Source organism: Mytilus trossulus, chromosome 9 (assembly GCF_036588685.1).
Source record: "Mytilus trossulus isolate FHL-02 chromosome 9, PNRI_Mtr1.1.1.hap1, whole genome shotgun sequence".
Taxonomy (NCBI): Eukaryota; Metazoa; Mollusca; class Bivalvia; order Mytilida; family Mytilidae; genus Mytilus; species Mytilus trossulus.
Window position 1 is genome coordinate 9,178,766 of NC_086381.1, and position 18,541 is coordinate 9,197,306.

The 18,541-nt window shown below is 31.1% G+C and overlaps 1 protein-coding gene across 1 annotated transcript in view; it reads left to right on the forward strand.

Annotated features, from left to right (window-relative positions):
* Nucleotides 1-581: 581 nt before the first annotated feature.
* The window catches only part of LOC134685077 (oxysterol-binding protein-related protein 8-like), a 62,981-nt gene continuing 45,021 nt past the window's right edge, over nucleotides 582-18,541 (forward strand). Inside the window, exons 1-8 of the mRNA XM_063544485.1 lie at nucleotides 582-683; nucleotides 5,038-5,108; nucleotides 6,632-6,726; nucleotides 9,177-9,257; nucleotides 10,510-10,698; nucleotides 11,723-11,845; nucleotides 13,391-13,475; nucleotides 15,877-16,068. Of these exons, the coding sequence (XP_063400555.1) occupies nucleotides 5,057-5,108; nucleotides 6,632-6,726; nucleotides 9,177-9,257; nucleotides 10,510-10,698; nucleotides 11,723-11,845; nucleotides 13,391-13,475; nucleotides 15,877-16,068 (817 nt within the window). The 5' untranslated portion in view covers nucleotides 582-683; nucleotides 5,038-5,056. The remainder of the gene's footprint in view (nucleotides 684-5,037; nucleotides 5,109-6,631; nucleotides 6,727-9,176; nucleotides 9,258-10,509; nucleotides 10,699-11,722; nucleotides 11,846-13,390; nucleotides 13,476-15,876; nucleotides 16,069-18,541) is intronic.

An 18,541-nucleotide genomic window follows, 5' to 3' on the forward strand; every position in this document is an offset into this window, starting at 1 on the left:
CAAATTTGAGATCAATCTTATGAATAATAAAAAAGTTATTAGCTTTTTTCATTTGGTCCTGTCATTCGGTCCTGTCATTCGGTCCAGTCATTAGTGTAACCCGTAAACTGCGCATATATAAATGTTTTTCTTATTTGCAGTTTCATTAATTCACAGTCTGTGTCAAGTACGGATGCATGGTCGCATTTTAAAGATGATTTTACAATTATCATGCCACCTCCTCCAACACCTTTTGTGTGGTCTTTCCGATAAATGGTGTAGTTTTCTGGGCAAATCTCTGAGCTTTTAATATTCATGTCTAGCCATGTTTCTGTGCAGATTATGATTCTTGTACTAATATGTCTCTGATTGCAACATGTTTTTTATTTATTTTCAAGAACAATTTTACGAGATTTATGATGCACTTTTTTAAAGCTGTATCTATCTATTTTAGGATTTGTATAGTGAGAAGGCCTTCTCACTATACATATCCTTGCTATCTATCAAGGTGAAAAATATTGTGATACAACAATAGAATAACAGTTCCACATTTTACAACGCGCCAAATCTTATCGAATACTGGTTCTAACTACTGGGTTTCTCAAAATCTTCCACTAGGTGTCGTCATCGATTTCCTGTTTACAAGCTGTCAAAATCGGAGTAGAAAAATCACTTACAACTTATTTTACTTGGTATATATGCTGGTATGGGTTACTTCTAATTATCACAACCTTTAATCATTTGACATGTTCATATTTATTCTCATTTTTACAGAAATTGTAATCTGTCATTGTAGGAAAAATAGACATCCATGCCCATGAGCTGATGAAGCTAATCATGGCACGAGTGTGCATGGGCACAACTTTCTGCATAAGTTAATTTTTTGGTGCACATTTTGTAATACTGGTTTATAATTCCATTTTTTTCTTTCATATCATACAAGTTAGATTTGTACATATTTTATATTGCGATTGTGTATATTAACATTAATTTTGTATGATGACTTTTAATAGACGTATTTACACTTGTATGCAAATTTGTCCTCCATTACATAACATCACACAGGTTCCCGTAAACTTTGACTTCATAACTCAAAACATATGACGTCACAACTAAAAAGTGATTGTTGCTTGACGTCAAAAGGTTATTCGGATATAAGCCTGTCATTCGGAGGCGAAATACAGCTTAATACCAAAAGTGTAAATATGTTTATGGAATTATAGTTATTTCGTACCATTGGCTTGCAAATTGTACCAATTCATCTTTAATATAGTTATTTGTCCCCCATAATTTACTGGATTTCACACAGGTTCCTGTAAAATTTTGATGTCATAATACACAAAATACATGAAATATCTGATGCCACAAAAGGATAAGCGATTGTAACATTTGACGTCAATAGATAAATCGGGACTGATTCTCAGTTCAGCTGGGAATAGCGATAAGTTGTATGTCAACTCTTATCACTGCAAACTTGTACCAATGCAAACTTGAACCAACTTATTTAAATGCATTCAAATGGTGTTTAATGATGAATAAATATTTAAATTTCACTCAATACATCTTCATTCTGTAAAAAGTGGGTTACACTAAAAACCTGAAAGTGGACCTGAAAAGACCCGAAAGTATACGATTAAAATTATTCAAATTGCAATAACTTTTTTATTATTGGATGGAATTTTTTTAATTGTTAATATCCACATGATCCATAATTCATTAAAATTTAAATGTTGTAAATTAAAAACTTCAGGTCTTTTCTGGTCTTTAGTGTAACCTGTAAAAAGTATATAATTTAAAATCACAATATGTAGTTGATTTTCTTAGGTGTTTTTTTCTAACTGAGTAGCTTCCTACTATTCATACTAAGAACTCTGACCTAGAATAGAGCACCCTAGAAACAACTGACAGCTAGATTAAGCGTCTTCTAGCAACAAAGGATTCGGGAAAAAGGCATAAAAAATCATCGAAAGATCAAATTGGAAAATTCATAGAAAAATCGGAAATACTTGCTGTAGAAATAATTTAACATTCATGATTCATGTTGTTAAACTAAATTCTTAACACTAATAATTAACAATAACCCACTCATATAAGGGTTGCCATAACAGGAAAAAGGTATTTAAATTAAAGTTTTTTTGAAGATTGGCTTAAACAATACATTGTTAACTAACTTTTCAACAGTATGATGTATTCTAAATGCAGGAAATAGAAAATTTGAAAGAATCTATACTCTTATTGCATTTTATCTTCATTTTAATATTTCATTCTTACTTTTAACAAATAATAATAATACATTATTTCCTGGTTCTCAACAGCTTCATTCAAATCTTGACTTTTAAATAAATGCAGGAAATTGAAAGTTTGAAGGACATGAAGGATCTCTTGTGACTACTGGTTTTTGTCTTTACTTCAATATTTTATTCTAATTAATTACTGTCCATGTAGAATTTTTATAATTGTAAGAAAAGAGATCATTTGTAAAAAAAATTTAACCCTCATACTTTCAGCATTAACTACTTGTACATGTTATACATTGTATTTTATTTTTATGTTGAAAAGATTTCTAGAATGCTAGATGCACTCTTTATTTAATTCGTCATGACATGCATGATATGGCATTTATAACCATCCCCCACTAACATGACTAAATTTGTTTTTTTTTTAAAGAAAAAATAATACATGTACATTTACACCTACATGTACAACAATAGTAATTTAAACCCAAAATTTCAAGAGAACCACCAACACCATCATGAACACGATGAACATGAACAAAAAGATAAAGATGATAATAAAACATTACAAACAATGGACTATTTTGTACATTTGTTCTGAAATAATTTTTGATGCTGGAAAATTAATTAAAAATTTGCAAGGAAAACTTGCCAAACGAAATTGGTCTAAGGTTCTTCACTATTTTTATATACAGAAAAACATCAACTGGTTGACAATTACTATCTGGCCCATGTCATGCATGTTGTGTTAAAATAATTAAAATCTATTTTTCTAATTTTGTAATAATTTTTCAAGGTTCAGGTTACTTTTCACTGATATTTCAGTTTAAACTGATGAAGATCACTAACTCTCTTACTAAGGGGTCCTTAGACTAGTCATGCATGCATGGCTAACCCTCTTTAATTAGGTTAGTTTTCATTATACATTTCTTAATAATTTTCCAAAATTTGTCCTTGTTTACAAAGAAAACTGAAGATATCTTACCAAAAAGAATGATCTCAGGTTACCTGGAAGGTTCAGTACTTTCTGGTACACTTGTGACACCTGTCATGTTATTCTTGTCAAAATGGTAAGTCAAAACATCATGCCCAAATGTATGTGCTGCTTCCAAATTATTGATCATCTTTTTACCCCCTTTATTGAAATTCTTATTCATGTTATTACCTATGTCTTTATCATAATTATCCCAATTATAACTTTTTATGGCCCATCTACCTATATTAGGAGGAGCATTACATGTATGTTTCCTGGTCTGCATCCATTTGTCCATCTTTTGTTTTGTTTGTCTCGCTTCAGGTTAAAGTTTTTGGTCAAGTTAGTTTTTGATGAAGTTGAAGTCCAATCAACTTGAAACTTAGTACACATTTTCACTATGCTATTTTCTTTCTAATTGTATTGCCAAATTAGAGTTTTGACCCCAATTTCACATTCCACTGAACTTAGAAAATGATAATGCAAGTGGGACATCCATGTACTATGGACACATTCTTGTTTATTGAAGAAATAATCCTTTCTTGACACATATTTGGTAAAGTCTTAGTTAGTTTTTTTAAAATCAAAGGTAATTTCATATGCCATTCTTACATTTACCATCCCTTTAGTTAATGAAAATACATCTCAGTCCCCTCCCTCTGTTCCCTTTTTTCTCTTCAAATCATATGGTCCTTGTTTTATATCTTACCCAAATATGTGCAAAACAAAAATGGTTTGATGCTAGTTAAAAGCTGAACAACCATTTAGTTTTGTGTGTCCTCAGACCAAGGTCATTATGTTTTTGTTCTGTACTTCCCTTCATCCATCTGTTTGTTCCTCTTACCCACTGCATGTAAAAGTTTTTGTTCAAGGTAGTTTTTGATTAAGTTAAAGTACACTCAACTTGAAACTTACTTTGTATGAGATGACCTTTCTAATTTTAATGCCAAATTAGAGTTTTTATCCCAATTTCCACTGATCATAGAAAATGATTGTGTGATTGATTGTGGCACTTTGGAGACATTCTTGTTACTAAGGAATTTAATGTTTATAGAGCTTGATCCTTTTGATATACATGTACTAGTATATATTATATATATACAAGTGACTAGATGTCTTTCACTTATTTATTTTAAGAGCTTCATTGTAGGTTACATTTATCTAAATGACACACTTTTACCAAAAAAAATGCTTCTCCTTTTGATTTTGAACGATATATATTGCTATATACATGTATTGACCTGTTTAAAGGTGTACAGATAGGACTCTCATTTTGATAAGGTGTAAATGATAAATTATGCATTATTTGATTATCATGATTAAACAGTTATTCCCAGCTTTGTACACCATGTTCACAATGGATTACAAATTGTTTGTTATAAATATTTTATAGTTTATAAAATCAATACAGTCATTAGATGGTTGATTTAAGATTTTGCACTATGTAGGGTTGTAGTTGTCAAATAAATTTACATGATTTTTTTTGTGGCATGTACACAAAAATAAATAAGGAATAAGCTTAAGGAAAATAAATACTAATAAATGTTTGGATTTAAAATTATTTTTTTATTAATTATAGCCAGGAAGGAAACACTTTAAAAAGTTATAATAAAATGTCTCTATACCAAGTTAGGAATATGACAGTTATTTTCTAGGGGTTAATATGATAGCTTTTAGTTTTAATAGTTTTTTTACGGACTTCCCCCATTTTGTAATTAAATTTTTAATGATATATACATGTATGTATGACATAACTAAGATTTTTAATTATTTGAGACATTTAAGATATGAAAACATATTGTATTTTTTTTTTTATATCTATTAACTAAATTAGATTCATTTATATTTCAGTGAATGAAGACCACAAAGTATGCCTCGTCATGGTAGCACTGGTGATGCGAGTGGCAAAAATCCTGTAAATGGTAAGTTGTCTTTAAAAGCTAATGCAGATTTAGGGGGTGGCAATGGGGATGAGGCGTGGGTTTGTCTGGTGCATTTTTGTGGGCTGATTATATAGGGAAGCACTGAAGCATGGCTGGAGTAACCCCTCTCTTATACAGTCAGTTTGGAGATTTTTAACCAGACTTTTCTGACAAAAATGTCGGTTATTGATTTGGGTACGAATGTACAGCGGGCAGCCATTCTGGCAGTCTGTCTGGCAGCCAGGTGGTCGGTCGGGCGGCAGCCAAATGTTGTCCGTACTCATGAACAGTTCAACCAAAGCTTTTAAAATTTTATCATGTTGTTACTGGCAACAAAATGGAAGTCAAGTTCAATAATCATGATTTTGACTTTTACAGTTCTGGAGTTATGGTTCTAGAAAGATTGAAAAATGGCATTTTCAGTCCTGTCCGTGAATTAACTCATGAACCGTTCAACCAAAGCTTTTAAGATTTTAACATGTTGTTACTGACAACAAAACAGAGGTCAAGTTCAATAATGACAATTTTGACTTTTACAATTCTGGAGTTATGGTTCTTGAAAGATTGAAAAATGGCATTTCCAGTACTGTCTGTGCATTAATTTAAACATATTTATTTATAGTGGATTGAGAAACAAGTTTTTCAACTTGTATTAATCCCTTTCCACTTTGCGGGTGCGAGTGCTGCCTTGTAGCGACATTAGCCTACTCTTTTTCGAAATCTACACGGGTCAGCCATTTATCGTCCCCTTCTGACGATCTATCATCGTTTCCTCAAGACCATACTCACAAATTGTGTCAAGGGTGAGCCGATAATTGAGTCCCTGAAATTTTAATCCTGGAACGGGAATCAAACCAAGAACCTTTGTTCAAATGTTTTGATACTGATGACAAAATTGAGGTCAAGTTTAATAATAGATATTTTCACTTTTTCGATTGAGGAGTTATGGTTCGTAAAAGATCGAAAAATTGTGTTACCAGTTATGTTGTTGCATTTACTCATGAACTATGCAACCAAAGCTTTTTTTATATTTTAATATGTTGTTACTGATGAATTTCACTTAAACCGTGCATCCATTATATGGTTCTTGTGATATTGAAAAATGCCAGGACAAGTATATAAATATTAATAAATCCTGTTTGCTGTCTCTCTGATGGCCTCTTGTTGTTGAATAAGGTATACCAAATAGTTTGGCAGTTATTATTTTGGCGAATTCAAAACTAATATCAATACCTTTGCATGTACACTTTTGAATTGATGGAATTTATTTTCGTGTTTTTCTTACATCCATGAAAACAAGCAAAAATTCATCTTGCCAAAATAACCTGCTATACAGTATTCAGTTCTCAATCTGATTTAATGGTTAATTTAGAATGCATGATAAAGGGGAGAAATGAGGATATTCAAATTATTTTAATGACCTCTTGGTGAATAACATGTTCTCTTATGTATTATTATCTCTTTATGATAACTTGATTTATTATAACTTGAAAGGGGTTAAAATAAACACATTTTGTTTTCAGGCACCGGTGAGGACAACCATTCCCTAGAGTCATCTGTCGGTATACCACAGTCGATATCCTCTCCTGTATTTTCTCCTACCAGAACAAGAGCTAGTGTAAGTGTATGTAATAAATAGTAATAAGTCCACTTAATCATTTCTCTTTGCATGGTAACAAATAGTGTCAGTACGTAATTTGTATGGAGTTAGTTCCCTTTTTCACCATTGTCATGTGACATAGAAAGTATAACATTACTTATCTTCAACATTGTAGAATTGCCTCAGTAGTTGAGCAGTATAATAATGTTTATCATACATGAAATTTTTGTTTCTGTTTTCTGTTTCTGTCTAACTTTTGTTTGCCTCAACAAAATACTGAATAGTGGGTTATTTTCGCGGGTGTAAAATTTCACAATATTTACTGAATAAATTATACGAAATATTTTGGATATTATATTGGTGGATTCAAAACTTTTATCAATACCTTTGCGTGTACACTTTTAATTTGGCAAAATTTATATTATGTTCTACCCTGCAAAACTAACCCGCTATACGGTAATATGAAACTTATACACAATGCTTACTACCAGAATAAACAGATCAAGTTGGAAAGGAGTAAGTTCAGTAAGGGCCATAAGTCGCCTTGATTATCAAGTTCAATGTTACAATATAAAAAATATTTTGACTTAAAGACATGTAAGAAAGGTAAACAGAACTATTTTTGTCTATGTTTTATTCTAAAACCTTAATTTTTACATCCAAATAGGTCTAGATAAGAGACGTCATATTAAAGTTAAACACAGGAACGTCAATTTTCAACAAAAGGGCTTATTTCCTATCTAGTCACTAAGCTCTGATTCATAGTGATATTGGTCGACTCAATAACTCCTAATTGGAAATTTAAGCTAAAAAGGGAGGCCATTTGAGGACCGAACCTACTCCTTTGGTGGTGTCATTTTTGTAATTCTAGGGTTATTCTCCTTTACAAAAGGAAAAATTGCTGGATTTTCGTTTCCATTCTCTAACTTTAGTTTGCCTCAACCAAATGTTATGATTTATGAAACATATACACAATGCTTATTACCACAAAACTCAGATTAAGCACAAATTTTAGTAGCTTCACTCTTACAGTTCTTGAGTTATGTCCCTTTATTATGTTACATGCTAGCAGGGGCATCATCTGTAGCCCATGGACACATTCCTCATTAAGTTATATATGATTGAAGATACTTCATATTTCAGTTCTTTACTGATCGAGGTACTTGGCTTTTTGCAGTCTACATTTACAGACAGTCTCATATAGATTTTATTGACATGATAAATGTTTTAACCAACATTACCGTTGTGAATTGTTATAAAACTTGGATATAATCTAATCTTTGAGATCAAGAAAAAGCATTTGAAGAAAAAAGTTAAATTAAATTGAAAAAATGATTTTATATTTTACTCAATTTCTACTAATGAATGGATTCATTCATACAGTCACCATTAGGCTGTAGTTTTTTATTTTTATTTTTACGAACCCTCCTACCCTAATTTTTGCCAAATAGGAAAAATATTAAAATTAAAAATGTTGATTTTTATTTTTTTTCCTCCTCCGACCCAGTGTTTTTCATGCAAAAAAAAATAAATTTTAGTTCATAACTGCATGAAATAATCTAAATTTATGCTCTTGGTGATTTAGTAAGTTGTTGCACATTGATTTTCAATTCAAACCTTGTCAAGAAAAGAAAAAAAGTTGTTACACTAGTAGAAAATCTCCTGGTGAAATAAAAAAAAAACATTTTGATATTGACAAAAAAATCAGTAGCAGCAGTTTTTTTTGGGTTTTTTTTCGTCCTCCTACCCATTGGTTTTGTCAAAAAAATTTGTAAAATTAAAAATATAATAACTATGGCCTTATACTTTTACTCTAAGACCAGCATTCGTAGGCCAGCACATTTTTATTTTCAGATTTTCTTTACTTGGAGTTCTATAATACAGGAATGTTTGAAAGTATTATTTCTTTTGCTTACCATTGATTAGTGTTACTTTGGAGTTGCATATGTTATTTTCTATTTTGTGTTTGTTTTGTGCTCATTTAAATAATACCATTTACCTGTTTTAAATGGTATATATATAAGTAACATTAAGCCATTTTAGAGTATTTTAATTTATAATAACTTTTTGCTTTTGATTTCAAAATTTATATCTGAAACAAGTTTTATTACATGTATAACATGTACAACAAATGTATTTCTGTAAATTTAGAAATTATTGTGTGCATTTATTATTGCAATTTTTCAAGAATGGACAATAATGCTAGTTTAACTATCCGGGATTTTGACTAAAAACTCCATACAGATCTATGTTTCAGTTATAGAAATGCAAGCTCTTATTTTTGCGATACCCATCCAATCGCATTATTTGTAATGGTAAAAACCTGGCAATAATTTTTGAATTGACAGTAACACTTATGAATTCAAGTCTAAAATATCAGGTTTATATCATGTTACAAATTAAAAGTAATAATTAGTCTTCAAAGACTTTTCAAGTTTTTTTTTTCTAATTTAGCTTTTTTATTTCAGTCAGAGTCCAAGTTGTCTCAGGGGTCCCAGGATAAAACTGGTAACAGCTCGTCTAAATTGTTAAAGAAAGAATCTTTGAAGGTAAATTACATGAATGTAGAGTCATTATTCATGGAGTATTAATTTTGATTTTCAGAATTTACAAAATACGGGCAGGATTAGATGCAAACTTTGCAAAAACCTCACAGTCAAGTATCAACAAAAATACTATTTTTCCTCAATCTTCTAATAATTTATACTAAGAAAAATAAATAATCCACAAGAGACACTTAACTGTTTTACAAGACACAAAATAAGAAGGGAATTTATAGCGCACAGCAACCATTTATATTTATTTGGAATAGATTTAATGAATCAAATACTGTAAACCAACTTATTTCGCGAATATATTTTGCATTAACCCTTTCTAGCCTATTACGTGGCAATTTAATTTCGCGATTCTCAAGTTTATTTGATGTAGCCAAGGAAGGAAAAATCGAAGTTTTACAAATTCACAGCGATTCATATTTGTGATATTTTTCTACTGGCGAAAATAAATCGCTCGCAAAAATTAGTTGATTTACACATGTTACAGTATAAAGAAATATCAAAAATTTACCTGAACAATATAAATTGTATACATCCTTATTCTTTCTTCTATTGGTTCATTTGTAGGTAAATCACATTCTCTTACACAGTGGATTCATTTATTTTCGTGGGTATCAATTTTCTTGGTTTGATGAAAACTTGCATTTTCGTGGATATTTGGTTTCATGGTTTTGTCAATCTCTGTATACATAGCATATTGAAAATATGTTATTCGGTGAACAGTTGAATTTGTGATTCAACTCTACCTACGAAACCCATGAAAAGTTGGTATGCAACGAATAATACTGAATCCACAGTAGTAATGTTGAATAATCTGTTTGTCAATATTATATATGCATACAAATAATGTTGTCAAAATTGAAGAAAATTTCTTAGCATCTTTTTTTGCTAATATTTAAAAGAAGATGTGATATGATTGCCAATTAGACAGTCCTTCACAAGAGACCAAATGACACAGAAATTAACAACTATAGGTCACTGTACTCCCTCCAACAATGAGCAAAGATCATATCTGTAGAAGACCTTGAAATGACAAATGTAAAACATTATTTATGTACAAAATAATGAAAGAAATACAAATATGTCCCACAGCAACAAATGACAACCACAGAAGCCTATTCTGTCTCAAATTTTGCAATGATAAAATCTACATGAATATTTCTAAATTAATGATTATTACTTTTATAAAGTGTGCTTATGTAATAAAATATATAATTTTATATGTCCTACTATGATATTTATAAAGGTACAAAAGAAATACTATAGGAACCAAAAGAAACAAGCGACCAAAGAATTGCTGAGTACATTAAAAGATGCTTCTGTCATTGTGTTGGCTGATTGGCTTAAAGTGAGGGGGACATTAAAAGGTTGGACCAAATTATGGTGTGTGATTAAACCAGGTCTGCTTGTCTTGTACAAAAGTGAAAAACAAAAGGTGAGGAAAGACATGAAAGATAATTTTAAATTTATAGTCAAGCAATGAAAATAGATATTTGGAAGAGGAGGGGTCAGAGGTGTCCTAATTCTGAAATTCCAGGCTTAAAAACATGAAATACTGGAGTTGAAGTCATAAAACTTTGCTTAGTGTTAGGAGAACAAAAATAATGCTTGAAACATGATATCCAGCATTTTGATTGGTTGATTTTGGAGTATGAGTACAAAAAACTAACTCGCAAGTTTCATGACTTCAAGGCCTACGGTCCCAAATTTAAAGAAATTTAAATCCCAACATCCTAAAATTCGAAAAAAGAATTTCTGCATCTCGAAAGGGTAAATCCTGAAATCCCGAGCTTAAATATCTTGACATCCCGAAAAAGGTCCTGCCCCCTCTTTGGAATAGAGTGTATCTTTTTCATAATTTCCCAGAAATGGCATTTGGGCTATGCAATAAAAAGTAATGTTTCACTTGACTCTTACCTGTGTACAGTGAGGTCAATTTCTGGCCTCAAAATGTATGTCCTCATCAGACAAAATGCAGGCAATAGTCTATAAAAGATAAAACAAATCTGAAAATTTCAACAAAAATATTAGTTTAGAAATGTCATTTGTACATGCAAATTGAGTCATGTTTATTATGTGAATGTATTACTGTATAGCTGGTTACTTTTGCAGGGTGTTAACTTTCGCAGATAAAATAAATTCACCAAAATAAATTCCGCCAATTTTAAGTGCACATGCAAAGGTATTGATAAAAGTTTAGAATCCGCCAAAATAATAACCACCAAAATATTTTGTATGTATGCCTTAATCAATGAAAATCGTGAATTTTTACACCAGTGAAAATAACCTGGCATACGGTATGTTTTACTGTAAAGCGGGTTACTTTGGCAGGATGTTAACTTCTGCATATTTTCGCAGATAAAATAAATTCGCCAAAATAAATTTTGCCAATTTAAAAGTGCAAATGCAAAGCTTTGTATTGATAAAAGTTTAGAATCCTATTTCCTTTTGTATTGCAGAGTAGTCACTGGGTTGGTACTGTACTGCTGAATACATGTAGACTGATAGAGAGGCCGTCAAAGAAAGATGGATTCTGTTTTAAATTATTTCATCCTCTGGATCAATCTATTTGGGCTACTAAGGTATTATAATACAAATAGTTTGTCAATGATTCTTTTTTATATGACTAAAGTCATTTTTTATGATGACTGAAATTATTATCGAAACAACTTACATAGAGGGCTGAGAATTTTTTTTCACATTTCCTTTTATGATTTTAATGTGTTACAGCACTGTATAAAAACATAATTAGGTGTAAACTTAGTACTGTGGATTCATATATATTTGTTGTGTACCAATTTTTCTGGTTTTCATGGGTACAGGTGAACCACGAATTCAAATGTTCAAAGAATTACAATTTTTTTTAAGGAATGTATGCACACTTTGCCAAAACAACGAAATTAGTTATCAACAAATATGCAAGTTTTCCTCAAACCACGAAAATTGGTCGAACCCCAAGCTGTGCTAAGTTCTAATTAATTTTATGTAATTTTAATAGCAATCAATATACTGGGCAATTGATCTGTCAAATTAATTACAACAACAACATTTTTATGGCCCTGCAACGAAGTTGTCGGTGCCGTATAGTTTTACCCTTGTCCGAAATTCCGTCTTTCTGTATTTATGTAATTCCGTCATTCCGCAACAAACCATTATACAGAGTTATTTTCTAAACGCCTTCAGATATTGGGCTGATTTTTGGTATGCGAGTTAACCATGATCAGTTACAGATCAAGTTTAAGTTTCGTTTTGCTCCACTAATTTTTGCCGAAATTACGGGCTTTTGACTTTGAGAAATTGTTGAAAATCACAGTTATAAGGACTTTATTTCTAGATATTAGGCTGATTTTTGGTTTGTAAGTTAACCATGATGAATTTTAGGTCAAGCTTAAGTTTCATTCCACCCCACCTATTTTCGCTGAAATTATGGTCTTTGGACTTTGATAAATATTGAAAATCACAGTTATACAGATTTTTTCTCAATTCCCCTCCAGATTTTGAGCTGATTTTTGATATGTGAGTTAACCATGATGAGTTACAGATCAAATTCAAGTTTCGTTCTGCTCCACTAATTTTTGCAGAAATTACGGGCTTTGGACTTTGAGAAATTGTTGAAAATCACAGTTATACAGACTTTTTTTCTAAACGCCTTCAGATATTGGGCTGATATTTGGTTTGTGAGTTAACCATGATGAGTTTTAGGTCAAGCGTAAGTTTCATTCCACTCCACCTATTTTCGCTGAAATTATGGGCTTTGGACTCTGATAAATATTGAAAATCATAGTTATACAGATATTTCTCTATTCTCTATTTTGAGCTGATTTTTTATATGAGAGACTACCATCTTGTTTGTGTCCACATGTGTTTATATTGAAATTGTAGATTTTTCAACTTTTTGGGATCGGCCATTTGTGTCGCTTTGACACATCTAGTTTAAATTAAAACATAACTATTTAATGATATCAATTCTATTAAAATGGAAAAAAAGTGCGGTTAACTGGTTAGCTTTTTTGGTTATTCAGTCGTACAAATGGTTAAATGGTTAATCTATGACAACTCTAGTTTTAACTTATTCTTCCTGTAAAATATGCATTTTCTGATTATCATAGTTATTTGTTTATTTTCAGGGACCAAAAGGGGAGACAATTGGTGCAATAGTTCAACCACTGCCATATTCCTACTTGATATGTAGGGCTTTGTCTGAAGCAGCAGGTAAAGGTTAACAATTGGTGGTATAGTACATCTTTGTGTCATATTCAGTCGTGATTTATTAGGTTTTGTCTGAGTTTATTTTTAAAGCTTTATGTGGTATAGTAAAAACACATTCCTATTCATTATTGATATGCATATGTTTTCGTTTTCAGGGTTCATTGGAAAGTGTTTAGATTTCTTGGTTAAGGTGGTATGGGAGTGAAATAAAAATGATAGAATTTGTTCATACTTTGCCAAAACGTAGTATTTATCGATTTATGTTGAAAAATATAATAGAAATGATAGGTCGCCGCGCATTTTCACAAGCTACAGGAATAAACACCATTTTGTGATTTAAAACTAAACAAATTGATAGAATTGTTAAATACTTCAGAAAAAGATAGCTTTCAAATAATGCTTTGCAAATATCAAAATACAAGAAAGGTTCACCATACTTTTTTTACAGCTAAAATACAAAATAGAAAAATTCCATGAAGAATCCGTCAGAAAATGCACATTTTTAGAGTTACCTCCCCTTAAAATGACAATTTTTTTATTTTTTTTTTAAACAACCAAAAATAATCAACATTTGCAAATTGGTTCTTTTAAATGAAATTCACATTAAATATCTGCATTCCTGCATCAAATTTTGCTGACTTGATAGAAAATCTGGACCGTTGGTTCTCTGTTTTTTACAGTCCAAGATGGAGGAAGACACCCATACCACTTTGAGTCTGTTTTTCAGAAACTACTAGAACACACCCGCGAACTCGGTCAGCATAGCGTGAGAGCTTGGTTGAACTGTGTAAACTTTTGTACTGAGAATTTATGTAAAAAATTTGATGTCTGGAGAATTTTGATAAAAGACTTCATGTCTGGAGAATTTAATTAAAGGTATCAAAATGCATAGGTACTTGGAAACGGTTTAAGCCCTTTCCCTTGCTTACCAAAGTCCGTTATTAACCCCCCCCCCCCCACCCCACCCGTTAAATTCCCGTATTTTTGCGTTTTTGTCTTCTCCTATGCGCTTTATTGTATAGAGAGCTTCTATCACGCAATAATTATTGTCCTGTCCCCGAGTACTCTTCTGAAATTCATGAGCAGATTCAAAACTGGAAGTCCTGCGAAATTGCAGGGATTTTAAGCTTGGTTGAAAGTATTTTAGGATGAATTTTTGTAAAAAAAATATGTCTGGGGAATTTAAGAAATGAGATCAAAAGTCATATAGGTACATGGACAATATTTTTAAGCCCTCTCTCGTTTGTTCAAAGTCCGTTATTAATTTGTTTCTGTGTTCTGTTCTGTTCTGTTCTGTTCAGGTAGATTCCTCCGTTATATATTGGAGCACTCCCAATTGGGGATATATGGTTTCAGATATTTACAGTGTGTTCTTTAAACTATGAATATATGTATCTCTATAATATAAAAGTGTATTTAATCTTCTATATACTATTAATTCTAAGTTTCTTCTCCATGGCAATCACTGCTATATTACATAGGGAGTCTCTATATATTATTGTAGTACATGTTTATTAATCATAGTATACATGCAGATAAACGCGAAAATAATTGTTCTGTCCCCTTCCAAGAACTTGTGAAAATTATGTGTAAGTTTAAACTTGATAGTGGTTCTTACGATCTAAAAACCTCGATATGAACAACTCTCTGAATGACTAATTTATTTTTCATTTTTGTAATCTATCACACGATTGTTTCTCAATGTAAAACCGGAATTCCTGTCCGACTTAAAAGTCGATTTGATTGCGGAAACAATTTCCGGATGCCTTTTTTTTGGTTTTTCTCCCAAAATAACCCAAACTGAATAGTCATAAGAATGGATGACAAATGTGACTATGCACGTGACGGTACCTATAGGACATAGAGGCTTGGTGATATATTAATTGTGGGAGGAAGAGAAGCGACACCCAAAATGAGGTCTTCTCGTTTAATATTATAGATAAGCAATAGGTGAAATATATTTAGTGTATTGAAATTGAATTTTTGTAAGGTGTACATTTATTTCTCAATTGGTTTATCTGACCTTGAAATCAACTCTTTAAATCATCATAAGGTTATGTGGTAGTTGTAGTAAAGCTCATATTAAGGACTATCAACATAATATCAATGGTTAGTATAGAAGGCGAGACATTTCAGCGAGTGCACTTTTGTTAAGCCTTGTGTAAGGGGAGATAACTGTTGCTATTTAATTACCTTTTAAAATTGAGAATGGAAATGGGGAATGTGTCAAAGAGACAACAACCAGACCATAGAACAGCAGAAGGTCACCAAAAGGTCTTCAATGCAGCAAGAAACTCCTGTACCGGAAGGCGTCCTTCAGCCTCTGTCTATATAGTTTTTGTCTCGCCTCTACAAGTTGTAGTATGCTTATGACAGCAATGCATGTATTTTTGTTTAATTTTAGGTAAATGCTGGATGGATGCACTGGAACTATCATTGAAATGTACAAATCTGTTAATGAGGTCAATGAAAAAAGACATTGACCTTGATACATCACAAGACAGTCAGCCTGATGCTGATTTAAACTTTGACAGTAACCAACAGCTAAGCGAGAATCTAAATGAAAGTGATTGTGAAAAACATTTTGAGGACCAAGGTATAGATGATAAGGGTATTTTTTATAAATTTTAGGACTAATGATATAAATTAAAGATTTCAGATTTACGGACCATTTTACAGTTCCTATATAGCTGATATAACATATTACAACTATGCTCTGAGTTGCATCTGTGTGATATTGAAAAATTGTAAAAAATAACAAATTCAAATTGCTGTAATTAACCAGTCTAACAAGTTATGCATATGTTTCAGTACACACTGTTCAGAGTATACTAATTATATGCTGACCTCGAAAAATTTCTTTGTTATCCAAAAAATGGTGTTGTATTTTTTTTATACTTTCTGGTATTTTTGTTACCATATGATCAGTATTTTAGCATGGAAACCTCAATGCTAGTTTAATGTTAGGACCTGTGTTAACATGTATGCAGTGTTGATTTTGTTTGTTGATGCTGATAAAAAATACATTGTAACATTTTAACACTGTACATGGTTAAAATCATCAATCATGAAAGGCTGGGAAATTTTGTTTAATAGTAGAGGTAGTTCAGCTGTAAGAATCACTAGTTTAACACAAAGTTAAAAAGGATAAATAAAATATAAATCCAAATTTTTATTGAATAATAGATTAAGAAAAGAATAAAAGACAAAATCTATTGTCACATGTTAAAGTTTCTGAATTTTTCATCTTTAGAATCTGTTTTTGGTGAGTTCATTTAAAATGATAATTCCTTTTTCCTCTGGCTTATACAGATCCCAGTAATGGGCCATAACTCTTGCCAGGCTTTCAGAAATTTTCTTTTGATCATGCTATTGGGTATTTCTCACATAAACATGGATTCAGTTTTATCTTTATCAGTATTATGTTGTTGAATGGCAGAGGAATAAATTCTTTGCCTCTGCATGATTTTTTAGTTTGCCTGCCTGGTATGGCATGTGATCACATTAAATATTGCTTACTAACTTAAGTTATTCAGAATGAATTATTCAGAACAGGCTAGTTAGCATGATTGATTCCCTTCTTTCAGTTTATGTGAATTTCTGCTCATGGTAAAGAATTTTCCCCCTTATATGATAAGAGTTATTGGAAGGTTTGGGATATTGTATATGATTTTTATAACAACCAAAAATTATAATAGATATAATTTATTTTTCTTGTTATAATTCTTTTTGATGCCTAATGTAAATGTAAAAAGTAAAATCACAAAACTGTTAAGTCATATATCATTTATTTGTATACATATTTTGTCAATTTTTGTTGTTGAAAATTAGAAAAGTCATTTTGTGACTTCAAAAACATTACCAATGATATTTTGAATAAAAAAAGGAGATAATTTTTAAAAAGTGAATATTGAGTAGAAAATAAATTTGAGTCTTCAGTAAGTTTTCATTCAAAGATTTTAACAACTACACTATCAGTTTTCAGATTTTATAATATATGGGTTCAAATAAGTTTCCCGAGTTTATAATAATTGATACCTTTATCCTTCACTTATTGAGGCCTTGACCTTGCAGCTGTTTGCATCTAGCCTGTCACATTGTCCAACACTGATATATATATATATACACTGTCACACAATCAATTCTTGTCAATTGCAACACATTTTTAAAAAAGATACTCAAATGGATAAACATAATTCACTGTTTGAGAATCTTAGGCATTCTGGGTAATATTTTCAAAAACCCCCACAAAAACATTTTGATTGGTTAACAATGACCTTAAACATTGAAGTTCAACTAATGACATCATGTTATCTTGATTTTGTGATGTGAACAATGAAATTGCCTAGAAAACTGGTCAGGCATTTTAATATTGAACAGTACTAATTATATTTATAACAGGCTAAGTGTATAGTTGTCTCTGTTGATTTTCAGACAGTAAAGCACAATTAATGAATGTTAGATTCATGCTAGCACATACAATATTTACCATAAATGCATTATTGTTTGTTGAATACCAGTTGTGCTGTTTGTGGTCATAGTTCAACTACAAATTAAATATTCATCAATTTTCTCATCTTTCTGTTTGTTTGCAGACTTTTACTGTCATACAAGTAAAAGGTTTAGCTAGGTATAAAACCAGGTTCAATCCACCATTTTCTACATAAGAAAATCCATGTACCAAGTCAGGAATATGTTGACTGTTGTTATCAATTTGTTTGATGTGTGTGAGATTTTGATTTTGCCATTTGATTTGGAACTTTATATTTTGAATATTCATGGTAGTTCAGTTTTTTTGTGATTTTCCTTTTTGGAAAACCATAGAATCAAATATCTACAAAAAATAGACCTAATGAAAATAAATGAACCACAGAATGCATTCTTTTAACATTTTATAAATAATTTCACATTTTGTCTTGTTGTTTGTAGTGAGGTAATGCATATATATAGAAGAATGATATTTGTGTTAATGATACTGACTTTATCAGACAGAAAAACAATTTGTATAAAAAAATGTCATAGGTCTTTATTACAAATTTGTATTGACAATATATTTCTTTTGGAAGAAC